The sequence below is a fragment of the Martes martes genome (genome assembly GCF_963455335.1).
Source record: "Martes martes genome assembly, chromosome: 8".
Taxonomy (NCBI): domain Eukaryota; kingdom Metazoa; phylum Chordata; class Mammalia; order Carnivora; family Mustelidae; genus Martes; species Martes martes.
In genome coordinates, this window is record NC_137895.1 from 84,304,461 (window position 1) to 84,318,334 (window position 13,874).

General features: G+C 39.0%; 1 protein-coding gene across 1 annotated transcript in view; it reads left to right on the forward strand.

The window, feature by feature from the left end:
* Positions 1 to 314: 314 nt before the first annotated feature.
* The window catches only part of SPMIP11 (sperm microtubule inner protein 11), a gene marked incomplete at both ends in the record, with an annotated part of 29,577 nt that continues 16,017 nt past the window's right edge, over positions 315 to 13,874 (forward strand). The window contains one exon of the mRNA XM_080810151.1: positions 315 to 393. Within this exon, the coding sequence (XP_080666277.1) occupies positions 315 to 393 (79 nt within the window). The remainder of the gene's footprint in view (positions 394 to 13,874) is intronic.

Genomic DNA, 13,874 nt, shown 5'->3' on the forward strand with positions numbered 1-13,874 from the left:
ACTCAGATACAGAGAGTATGGCAAAAGTAATATGTGAGCCCAAGTCAGTGCTCTTTCTATTCACTGCCTTCTGAAACTTACAGTATAAAAAAGACTGGTGCGAGAAAAAAAGGGTAACTGGCTCTTGATTCCTCCATTTTTCTGAAGTTATTTAGCCCAGTCCCACTCCAGCTCTACTGTGAACCCATAAATCCTGTGTCTCCTTAGGTAAAGGGAGTGTTAGTCATAGTAATTCATAGGGCATTACCATGGTTACCAAACAGACTCCAGTGCTCCAGCCTGAACATTCCAGAAGATGACAGGGAGGAGCTGAGATGGCCTTCTTCAACTTATATCTATCGGGATATCAAAATTCCTTTCGGGACAAGAAAAGGGACATAACCGAAGAAACAAGTAAGGGGAATTTGGGTAGAGGATTAGAAGAGCTGCTTCTTGGCCATTTCTTTTTCTACCTTGAGTTAGAGCTTTATCGCCCATAATTAACAATTACACCAGTCACCAGCTAAAATTACGGAGTACAGAGATTATCCATTGACTTTCCCTCTTCTGTCATTTAATATCCTTATAAAGACATTCAACCTGTTCAACTGAATAAATGCTCATTATTATCCATTTGCTCATTTAGTTTACATTTACTAAAGTTTTGTGCCAGGCTTTCTGTTGGTGATTGGGGACAGATAGGATAAGGTCTTTGCCATAAAGTGGCCATAAAGATAAATATGCAAACAGAAAATTTGCAGTATAATGTATGAATAAATTAAATATGGAATACTGTGGGACCACAAAAGAGGAAGTACCTGATGCTATTGGATTTGATTGAGCACAGGAGAATCCTTTAGGAAAGACTTCACACAGAATGCTGCCAGGATGGGAATTCGCCAAGTAGACCAAAAAGAGAAAATTGCACAGACAAAGGAACAAAGAGTTGAGAGAGCCATATTCACTGAACTCTTAAGTCCTTGGGTACAGATAAAGTGTAAAGACCGGTACTGGGAAGTAAGCCTTATAAACTTGGCAGGGGCCAGGAAATTGAGGATGCTGTTATCCATTCTAAGCATTTTAATTTTATAGGGAACCACTGAAGGATTTTTAATGGGCAATGGTAAATATCTGATTATATTATCCCACAATGCCTAGCAATACCTAATACATAGTGCTCTAATATTCCAATACATAGAGATTTAATAAATACTTGTAGGTAAGTAAATTAATAAATGATATTTGAATGACTAAAACAGGAAGTTAGAGGCGGCTTTGGAGGAGATGTGACGATTAGTTAAGGTCTTAAAAGATAAATTGTCTGAGGGACGCCTGGGTGGCTCAGTTGGTTAAGCATCTGCCTTCGGCTCAGGTCATGATCCTGGGGTCCTGGGATGGAGTCCCACATCGGGCTCCCTGCTCGGCGGGGAGCCTGCTTCTCCCTCTGCCTGCTCTGCCTGCTCTGCCTGCTGCTCCCCCTGCTTGTGCTCTCTCTCTGACAAATAAAGTAAAATAAAACAAAAGATAAATTGTTTGAAAGCACAGAAATGGAGGAGAAAGGGTATTTCAGACAGAATGGAGAACATAAGTGAAGGAAATTAAGTGTTGGCAGGTACTAAAGCAAAGTTTTATTGGGGTTAAGGTAGGGGGTGACTGGTAAGTAGGAAACACAAAGATTGAGAGAGACTAGTATAGAACTCTACTAGGTACAATATATCCTTTTTCTAATGACAACAAAGCAGCTGTTTTACATATGCAGCTTTCAGGTAAGGTTTGTACAAAAGGTCCCACTGGTGGACCCTAGAAATCCCTTAATAGCCCCACACCTGCCCTCCCCCGCTGGCCGCCACCCATCCCAGCATTATGCCATGGGCTGCTATTGTCTCCAAATAAGGAGCTCTTCGCCCTCTCTCAGAGAAACAAACTTGGCCTATTCCATAAATCTTCCTTATTCCAAGACTAGGCCTCTCCTGGCTGCTCCAACCCTGCCTGCCCCTACTAGATGGGACTTCTCACTATGAGAGAACTAAGCACCAAGCGTGGGGTTTTCCTACCCAGTTTGCTACCTAAACTAGTAAACAAAACTGTGTACCAATCCAAAGAGGTCTGAGTTTCATTTCTAATTAATTTTGCTGTAGGCTAGGCAGAGAGAAAGACTTTGCTTTATAAAACTATGGGGTAATAGGGGCACCTGGGTGGCTTAGTAGGTTGAGCACCCAACTCCTGATTTCAGCTCAGGTCATGATCTCAGGGTCTTGAGATCAAGCCCCATATAGGGCTCTGTGCTCAGCAAAGAGTCTGCTTGAGATTCTCTGCCCCTCCCCCCTTATACTCACTTGCATGCACAAATTTTTTAAAAATAAAACTATGGGGGTAATAGGAAAGTATCCTGTTATCACCCGCTTTCCCAATTTTTTTCATGCCACTGGGCAGACTATCAGAGACTGGAGGTTTGGCCAAACAGTTGGCCTAAGATGTAAGGTTAGAAGGAAGACTAGACATCAAATTGGTCACCCCTACATTGTGCCCCCTCCCCTATCAATTTTATACTCTCTGCTTACCTCAAGATTTAGACAGAGGAGGTCCACTTGCTAACTTCTATTTAAAAATCCAAAATTTTGTTGGTTCAAAAAACTTAATATGAAGCTATATATTTAGTATGTACTGTATGCCAGGCATTGTGCTGAACATTCCACATGCATGATTCCATTTAATTCTCTCAACATGTCTGTGAGGTAGGTATTACTAGTCCCTTTTTACCAATAAGGAAACTGAGGCTCAAACAGGTTAACTTATTTACACAAGGTCAGTGATAGAGCCAGAATATGACTCCAAATTTTCAAACACATATTGCTTGCGCTCATTTTTAAACAGTAATGGGAACAAATGACACAGATCTTTTGCTGTGAGTGGGCCACTATACAAGTGATTGATGATCAGCCTTTCTCGGAAAATCTGCTAACTCCTAAACCCTGAATTTGAACGTCAGGTGGGCTTTATATAAAGTTGTTCACTATTCCCTAATAGGTGGTTCTCAAGATTCCCAGGAGCCCACCATTCACTGGAGCTGAATGAGTGGTAACTTTTTGCTCAGCTAATGGGCAGAGTTGTTGACTTGGGAACTCTTCCATGGAGTCAGTGCTTTGTAACCTTCTCTCATACCCCTGGACAACTTACCTAGAAAGTTTAAATTCTCTAGACTTAGAGTGGTATTCTGCAAGCATGGGGGAAAGAACTGGGTGGGTTCCTCCTCCTCTCTTTTTGTCTCTCTCATACACACGTATGCACACACATCACAGAGTCATTATTACAAGGTCTATTGTATGCAGATATCAAAACAATAGTTTGGTGTTTTCTGTGCTTAAAACCCAAACTTTGCTGGAGTTGTTGGTGAAACCAGGGGTAAAAGTTTATCCACATCTTATTGCTCCATAGAAAACTAGGAAGTTTCACTTCTGGGACAAGAATTTAGTGAAACCACCGTTTGACAAGGCAATTAGTACACTGATTCCATCTTTCCAGGAGGCATCTTGAACCAAATACGGTCCATCTGACCCTGGAGTGTGGCTAACCTAATCAACACCCATAAACTTGTGACTACCAACTACAGATCCCTGGTATAAACCTGCTAATAAATATCAAGGTAGCACGTTCAGATCAATTAATAAGTGCTATATAATGCAAGTTGAATATAATTACAGTTGACCCTTGAACAACGCAGGGGTTGGGGCACTGACACCCCCCCCACAACGTAAAAAATCTGCATATAACTTTTGACTTCCCAAAACTTAACTACTAATAACCTGTTGACCAGAAGTTTTACCGAGAACATAGGTTGCCCAATTAATACATATTTTGTATATTTATTATATATTGTGTTCTTACAGTAAAGGTAGAGAAAAGAGAATGTTATTAAGGAAATTATTAGAGCAGGCACCTAGGTGGCTCAGTCAGTTAAGCAGCTGACTTCGATTCAGGTCATGATTTCCGGATCCTGGGATTGAGCCCTGTGTCAGGCTCCCCACTCGGCAGCAATTCTGCTACTCCCTCTCCCTTTGCCTCTCCCTGCAATTCACGCTCTCTCTCCCTCCCTCTCTGAAATAAAATCTTTAAAAGAAATTTGAAAATCCTAAGAGAAATTACATTTATAATATTTAATTTTCTTTTGTTGTAGTATATTAAAAACATCCATGTAGGGACACCTGAGTGGCTCCGTCAGTTAAGTGTCTGCCTTTGCTCAGGTCAGGATCCCAGGGTCCTGGGATAGAGTCCTACATCGGACTCCTTGCTCAGTTGGGAGCCTGCTTCTCCCTCTCTCTCTCTGACAAAAAAAAAAAAAAAAAGTTTTGTTTTTAAAATAAAAAAGGCATTCTTTGGGAGATTGTCCAACTGTATCTTCAAATTCTCTGTGTCCCATGCAATTCAAAACCATGTTGTTCAAGGGTCAGTTGGACAGTAGACTCTTAGACAAATAATTGGTCAAAGATTACATTGTAAATTGGGAAATCAAGAAAAGATACATACCTTATACATTTTAGTTTCACTTAATGCATGTAACTGTAGATTCACCAATTTTTTTGATATGGTGCCAATTCCGCATCTTTGAAAATGTGTCTGTTGATGAGTGCCATGGTCTTGCTTGCCCCCATAATGCATCATGTATAATTTCCATTTGGGTCTGTTTAAAGTGAAGTCAAGCATTTGCAAAGCAAACTTATTTTATTTTATGATTTTTATATTTTTCAAAACTTTTAGTTATCTTCCTCATGTCTAATCAGAAAAATTTAAAGTTTTCTATGTAATTCTTAGGGCACTTGGGTGACTTGGTTGGCTAAGCATCTTGGTTTTGGCTCAGGTGGTGATCTCAGGGTCATTGGATCGAGCCCCACATTGGGCTCTGTGCTCAGCACAGAGTCTGCTTGTCCCTTTCCCTCCCCCTCTGCCTCTTTCCTGGACATGTGTACACACTTTTTCTCCCTCTCTAAAATAAATAAATCTTTTAAAAAAGAGTAATCTTTGAAATTCCTTTTCAAAGCAATATTAAATGTAATAATGCTTAAGAGCTTATAATGAAAACGAGTCCTCTACCCCAGTCCTTTCACCTCCACTCTACAGAGACAAATTTTCAATTTTATAGTTGTTTCTTTGGTACTTAAACTTCCTACTTCTAAGGAAAATGCTCATCTGATATCTATTGATTTATCCATTTTTGGCCATTATATATTGCCTTCCTGAGCTCAATCCCATCATGACCTGAGCCGAAGGCAGACATTTAACCAACTGAGCCACCCAGGTGCCCTAAAGAATTTAGTTTTCTTATGCCATACACTGTGCTTCTCCTCTCCCACCCTGATTTTAGTCATATCAATATCATAGTACCCTGATACAGTCATATCACAGTTTTAGGTTTGTGGTAGGCAAAATTCTAAGAATGACCCACAGTGAACTTTGCCTCTATATGATCCCCTCCCTCTTTGAGTGTAGGTGGGACCTCTGAATATTATGGATACCACGCTCCTTGATTGTTACTTTATATGGAGAAAGAGAGATTATCTGAGTGGGCCTAATCTAATCACATAAGCCCTTTAAAAGCAGTGTTTTCTCCAGCTAGCAGCAAAAGAGGAATTCAGAGATTGGAAGCATGAGTGGAATTTGACACATCATTGCTGGCTTTGAAGATGGAGGGGGCCACATGCCAAAGAATGTGGGTAGCATTTAGGAGCTGAGAATGGCCTGGCTGACAGCCAGCAAGGGCTCAGCCCTATAACTGGAAGAAAGGGAATTCTGCTAACAACATGAATAAGCCTGAAAATAGATTCTTCTTTAGACCTTCTTCATAAGACCCCAACCCAGACCAACACCTTAATTTCAGCATTAGGAGACTGAGCAGAGGACCCAGTCAAGCCTGCCCAGAATTCTGACTTACAAAACTGTGAGGTAATAATGTTTCAAGCCACTAAGTCTGTGATGCAGCAATAAAACATGAATAAAAGTTAAAATCAAGTCTTGTAGTGCTAAAAACTGTTCACTGCTGGGGCACCTGGGTAGCTCGGTCAGTTAAGTTTCTTCTGACTCTTGGTTTTAGCTCAGGTCATGATCTCAGGGTCATGAGATCAAGCCCAGTATCGGGCTCCATGTTCAATGTGGACTCTGCTTGAGATTCTCTGCCTCTCTCTCTAAAATAAATAGATAAAATCTTTTTAAAAAATTGTTCACTGCTAGGCCAAATAATGTCACTATGATAACTTTTGTTCACCCTTTTGCTTACCCCTAGAGTTAAGAATTGCCACCATTTTTCATTTGCTTGGTTCTTGATATATTTATTATTTGAGAGAGAGAAAGAGAGAGAGTACATGTGAGAGAGAGCATGAGGGGGAGAAGGTCAAAGGGAGAAGCAGACTCCCCATGGAGCTGGGAGCCTGATGCGGGTCTCGATCCTGGGACTCTGGGACCATGACCCTGGGCCGAAGGCAGTCGCTCAACCAACTGAGCCACCCAATTACCCCTTGATATATTTATTATTACTTTTTTCCCCAAATATTTCAACAGCTCTGTCAAATGCCCAATATATTTTTTCAACCCCTCAAAACAATAAATTCATTCTATCTTCATTCCTAACTGCCTCTCACCTACTCCGTCTAGACTGTTCACTCTCTAAGCCTGGGGAATAGCTCTTGTCCATAGAATTTGCTTTTGCCTCTCTCCAAGGTTTTATTTCCTATTTCCTGGAACCATGTTTTCTTTCTTGGTTTACTCCCTCCCTTTCCTGGGATATATCCTTGAATAACTTTCTAAGAATGTATAGGAAGTATATTTTTGAAGCCAAAATGGTTTTATTCTACCCTCACACTTGATTGTCAGTTTTTCCAGATGTGAAATTCTAGGTTGAAAATTCTCATTTTCTGAGAATTTTGAAGGTATGTCTTTATTGTCCTCCAGCTTCCAGTTGAATTCTTTTGTATGTGACTTATTTCTGTCTGGAAGCTTCTAGTTTTTTGTTGTTCCTTGATGTTCTGAAATTTCTTAATGATGAAATTTGCTGTGGGTCTTTTTTCATACATTGCAATAGGTACTGCATGAAGTTTTTCAATCTGGAAATTTGTGCTCTTCATTTCTGAGAAATTTCCTTTAATGTTTATTGATTTATTCTCTATTTTCTCTCTCTTATCTTTTTGGAATTTCTGTTTTAGGGACACCTGTGTGGCTCAGTTGGTTAAGCGTCGGCCTTCTGCTCAGGTCATGATGTCAGGGTCCTGGGATCAAGTTCCACCTCAGGCTCCTTCCTCAGCAGGGAGCCTGCTTCTCCCTCTGCCTGCTGCCCCCTCTGCTTGTGCACTCTCTGTTGCTGTCTCTTTTTCTCTCTGGCTAATAATAAAATCTTTAAAAAAGAAAAACAAAACAACTTCTGTCTTGTCAGCTACAAAGCCTGAGATGATCCTCTAACTTAACTAATGTTTCTCTTTATTTTCTTTGGGTTTTTAAAAAGGCATTCTTTGGGAGATTGCCCAACTGTATCTTCAAATTTTCTGCGTTAATTATCTATTGCTGTGTAACAAAGTATCCTAAAACAAAGGCTTAAAAAACATGTATTACCTCACAGTTTCTGTGAATCAAGAATCCAAGGAACAGCTTAGCTAGGTAGTTCTGGCTCAGGGTTTCTCATGTGGTTGAAAACAGGATGTTAGCAGAAGTTTCAGTCATCTGATGGCTGGAGGCCTCCATTCCTCTCTGACTGTTGACAAGACACCTGTTTCATACCACATGGGCCTTTCCATAAGCTGCTTCAGTGTTTTCACATGTTAACTAACTTCAGAGCAGATGATCCAAGAGCGAAGGAATCCACAATGCCTTTTTATGACCTAGTCTCAGAAGTGACTATCACTTCCACCTTATTCTGTTTGTTTAAAGAGAGTCACTAAATGCAGCCCACACTCAAGGGAAGGGGAAATAAGCTCTCCTTCTTCAAGAAATATCTAAGAAGTTGTAGATACATGTGAAAAACACCACACCTTTGTATCAAAACATTTTATTTTGGTTACTTTAAGTTCCAAGGGCCATTTTTGGTGCTCTGGCTTTTCTTGTCCATACCTTTTCTCTTTTTTTCTCCACACCCTTTCTCTTTTCTTCATGAATATTGTACTTTATTTGAAGTTCTGTTCCCTGCATTAGCTCTGTCTCCTTTGTGCTCCTTTTCCTATGAGTTTATTTTGGTCTCCTCCTCATGATGACTATTGTCAAACAACTGGTGATCCTTGGCTCTCCATTATAATTTAAGAGTGAGGAACTAAAAGCTGTGTGTTTGAGAGTCCACTGTGGGCATCACTGGGAGCTTTCCTCTGGATATCTACAATTTTTCCGGGGAAGGATCCTATAATTGTTTCTCTGGGGATTGGTTAGATGTTTGTCTGCTAGCATACTAGGACCAGGACAGGAGAAGGTTGTATTAAAAGTCACACTTTTAAGGATCTCAATTTTCACTTAATCATCAGATTTTTAGTCTTGCACCATATGCCATCCCTCACAGTGAATCCTGACTAGGAGTGCAGTGCCTGTTTGATTCAGTGATTCCAAATACTTTTTTTCAGTTTTATTGAGATGTAATTGACAGATAACATTGTGTAAATTTAAGGTGCATAACATGTTGATTTGATATACTTATATATTGCAAAATGATTAACACCATAGTATGAGCTAACACCTCCATCTCATCACATAATTACGCTTTTCTTTTTTTTTTTTACCTTTTCTGTGCTAAGAACATTTAAGATCTCCTCTTTTAGCACCTTTCAGATATATAAAACAGTGTTATTAACTATAATCATTATGCTGTACATGAGATCCCCAGAACTTACTCACCTTAAACTGGAAATTGGTACCTTTTGACCAACATTTCTTCATTTCCCCCATCCCACAATCCTTAGTAACCACCATTCTACTCTGTTTCTGTGAGTTCACAGCTTTGTTAGATTCTGCATATGAGATCAAACAGTATTTGTCTGTCTTTGTCCAACTTACCTGACTTAGCATAATGCCTTCAGGATCCATCCCTGTTGTTGCAAATAGCAAGGATTTCCTTCTTTCTTTGGCTAATATTTCACTGTGTATATATAGCATGTCTCCTTTATTCATTAATCCACTAACAGACACTTAAGTTTCTACATCTTGGCTATTATGAATAATGCTGGAATGAAAATGAGAGTGAAGATAATGTTCCGAGATTTTGTTTTCATTTCCTTTTATAACCAGAAGTGGGATTGCTGGACAGCAATTGTCTACTTGTGCTACATGTTCTGTAGACAGAGTTTCAGTATTCACCTTCCTGTTCTTATACCTATTCTTTACTCATGCCTTCTATGGTACCTGTTACATTATAAGGTTTGGACCTCTCAGATGAATTAGCTCAATTCTAGTTCTATCCTCCACTGCAGAAACAAATTAGAAATTTTTCCATTCTGAAAGGTTAATTACTACCCCTCTGTCCACTTTCTGTTTTCGAAAATTTATTTCTCCTGAAATGCATCATCTGCTCTTGTATCCTTGCCCTCCCTCTCTTTGCCCTTGAAGGTTAATGCCATTGTTGTTATTTTGGTGTCATTTTAGCAAATTTGGGAGAGGAAGGAAACTTACATGGTCTGTCATTTTTTAAAAACTTTATTTGGTGATATAATTCAAAATTATAGGAAAGATGTAAGATTAGTACAAAGAAATTCCCTACACTGTATATCTAAATTAACCAATTGTATTTAGCTACATTTACTTTCCCTCACTCTCTCATTCTCTCTCTCTCCAAATATATAATTTATATATATATATAATAAAAATATATCAACAGATATATTTCTCTAGTTGAGAATAAATTGCTCATATTATATCCCTTTACTCCCAAATATTTCAGTTTGTATTTCTTTAGAATAAAAACATTTTCTTATGGACCATTTCCTTACACCACACATGAAAATAGACTCAAAATGGATGAAGGACCTCAATGTGAGAAAGGAATCCATCAAAATCCTTGAGGAGAACACAGGCAGCAACCTCTTCGACCTCAGCCATAGTAACTTCTTTCTAGGAACATCGCCAAAGGCCAGGGAAGCAAGGGAAAAAATGAACTATTGGGACTTCATCAAGATCAAAAGCTTTTGCACAGCAAAGGAAACAGTTAACAAAACCAAAGACAACTGACAGAATGGGAGAAGATATTTGCAAACGACATATCAGACAAAGGGCTAGTATCCAAAATCTATAAAGAACTTATCAAACTCAACACCCAAAGAACGAATAATCCAATCAAGAAATGGGCAGAGGACATGAAGAGACATTTCTGCAAAGAAGATATCCAGATGCCCAATAGACACATGAAAAAGTGCTCCACATCACTTGGCATCAGGGAAATACATATCAAAACCACAATGAGATACTACCTCACACCAGTCATAATGGCTAAAATTAGCAAGTCAGAAAATGGCTAAAATTAGCAAGTCAGAAAATGACAGGTACTGGTGAGGATGCGGAGAAAGGGGAACCCTCCTACACTGTTGGTGGGAATGCAAGCTGGTGCAACTACTCTGGAAAATAGCATGGATTTTCCTCAAAAAGTTGAAAATAGAGCTACCCTAAGACCCAGCAATTGCACTACTGGGTATTTACCCTAAAGATACAAATGTAGTTATCCGAAGGGGCATGTGCACCTGAATGTTTATAGCAGCAATGTCCACAATAGCCAAACTATGGAAAGAACCTAGATGTCCATCAACAGATGAGTGGATAATGAAGATGTGGTATATATATATATACAATGGAATACTATGCAGCCATCAAAAGAAATGAAATCTTGCCATTTGTGACAACGTGGATGGAACTAGAGGGTATTATGCTTAGCGAAATAAGTCAATCAGAGAAAGACAATTATCATATGATCTCCCTGATATGAGGACGTTGAGAGGCAACATAGGGGTTTGGGGGGATAGGAAAAGAATAAATGAAACAAGATGGGATCGGGAGGGAGAAAAACCGTAAGAGACTCTTAATCTCACAAAACAAACTGAGGGTTGCGGGGGGCGGGGGGGGAGGGTGGTGGGGTTATGGACATTGGGGAAGGTATGTGTTATGAAGTGTATAAACCTGGCGATTCACAGACCTATACCCCTGGGGCTAATAATACATTATATGTTAATAAAAAATAAAAATTTTTAAAAAGAACATTTTCTTAGATAACAACCCACAATATAGGTATTAAACTCAGCAAATTTTAATAGTGATTCAACACTATTATCTAATTATCTATAGTCTACATTACAATTTTGCCAGTGTCCCATTAATGTTCTTTAGAGCAAAACTTTTCCTTCCAGGATGTGATTAAGGATCAGTATTGCATTTAGTTGGCATGTCTCTTTAGTCTGCTTTAATCTGGAAAAATTCCTGTGTTCCTTTGTGTTTCATGACATTGACATTTTTTAATAGTACATACAAGACATTTTATGGAATTTTCTGTAATGCGGGTTTGTCTGATGTTGCTCATAATCAGATTGGGTATAAATATTTTTGGCAGGAATAAGCAGCAGTATGTCTTCAGTAGGTCCCATCAGGAGGCTCATAATAACAACTTGTCCATTACTGGTGATATTAACATTGGGCTTTTGATTAAGGTGGTGTTTGCCAGTTTTCTTCACTGTCAAGTTGTTATTTTTGTGTTGTAATTTGTCAAGTTACTATTTTTGTTTTGTAATTTGTAATCATTTCCAGGAAGATACTTGAAAAAATGCGAATACCCTATTTTTCATCAAATTTTTACCCACTAGTTTTAGTATCTATTGATGGTTCTGAGTGATATTATTTCTTCGACAGCTGCAAAATGGTAATTTTCTAACTCAAATCTATTTTAACTCAAGGTTTACAGTAATTTGTTACATTTTGAGTTTTTCTAAAACATTCAACTTAGTTTTTATACAAATCACTGCTTTTTTTTTTAAACTATTTATTTATTTATTTGCCAGAGAAAGACACAGCAAGAGAGGGAACACAAGCAGGGGGAGTGGCAGAGAGAGAAGCAGGCTCCCTGCTGAGCAGGCAGCCCAATGTAGGCTCCATCCGGGGACCCTGGGATCACGACCTGAGTGGAAGACAGATGCTTAATGACTGAGCCACCCAGGGGCCCCTCACTGCTCTTTTTTAACACGAATCTATTAGTTTAATATTTCTTTAAATTGCAAAATTGTAATTACAGAGTAACCAAGTATAAATTTTGCGGGGGGGAAAAAAAACTCTGCTGACTCTTGGTAACCGTGCAGTTTAATTTGTAAGAGCAAAAGTCTGCAGATATGCTGAAGAGTAGCTCTCAGCTGCAGCTGGAATGTTGCAGGCATCTTTTAATGTTTTTCAGAGGAAATGAACATTAATTAACCTAGCAAGCTTATTCAGTGGAGTTTCTACTATTTATAATATTGAGCTGTTCACATATAATGTTCTAAAATCTGTCAAGAAATTAAAGCATTTTTTTTTTAAGTAAAGCATCTTAAAGAATTAATTACTAAGAGAAACTTACATAACCTTGTCCTGGACCAAGTTGGAGATTCCTGAATGTTTTCGAATTCAGTGTGTGAATTAGGATATAGGAGAGGGATAAATTTGAGATCCCTTTCCAGATACAATTTAGATTCTTAGAATTCTTTGTGCTGACCTATCATCCAAATGCAATGGTTCCTGGCAAAAATTGAAAAGATTTCCTGAATTTCAGGAAATGCACAGGACCCAGAATTTAAAAAATAAATAAAGTCTTTAAAAACAAAACAAAACAAAAGGAGCACCCGGGTGCCTCAGTCAGTTAAGCAGCTGCCTTCACCTCAGGTCGTGATCCCAGGGTCCTGGGATGGAGCTCCGCATCTGGCTCCCTGCTTAGCAGAGAGCCCACTTCTCCCTCCCCCTCTGCCTACTTGTGATCTCTCTCTCTCTGTCAAATAAGTAAATTTAAAAAAAAAAAAAAAAGCCAGTCCTTTTTTTTTTTTTTTCAGAATTGTATTCTGTTAAAAAAACAATCTTGAAAAATAACAGTGTTGGAGGATACACTTCCCAATTTCAAATTTTCTACAAAGCTACAGTAATCAAGACAGTGTGGTACTAGCATAAGAATTGACATACATAGGGGCGCATGGGTGGCTCAGTGGTTAAGCGTCTGCCTTCGGCTCAGGTCATGATCCCAGAGTCCTGGGATCGAGCCCCACATTGGGATCCCTGCTCGGTGGGAAGCCAGCTTCTCCCTCCTCCCTCTCCCCCTGCTTGTGTTCCATATCTCTCTGTGTCTCTCTGTCACATAAATAAATAAAATCTTTTTTAAAAAATTGACATATATAGACAGATCATTGGAATAGAATTGAGAGTCTAGAAATAAACTTATGGCCAATAGACTTTAAACAGGAATGCCTTGGGTGCTCAGTCAGTTAAGTGTCTGCCTTCAGCTCAGGTCATAATTCCAGGGTTCTGGGATCAAGTCTTGCATAGGGCTTCTTGCTTGGCAGAGAGCCTGCTTCTCTCTCTGCCTCTGCCTGCCACTCCCCCTGCTTGTGCTCTCTGTCCAACAAATAAATAAATTTTTAAAAAAGAATGCCAGGACAATCTAATAGGAAAAGAATTGTTTTTTCAACAAATGGTGCTACAAAAACTGGAAATTCACATGCAAAAGAATGAAATTTGACCCCACATCACACCACGTACAAAAGTTAACTTAAAATGGGTCATAGACATAAATGTAAGAGCTAAAGCTGTTTAAAACTGTTAAAAGAAAAATCTTCATAACGTTACATTAGGAAGTGGTTTGTAAGATATGACACCAAAAGCCTAAGTGACAGAAAGATAGATAAATAGAATTTCATAAAAATTACAGACTCTGTGCTTCAAAGAAC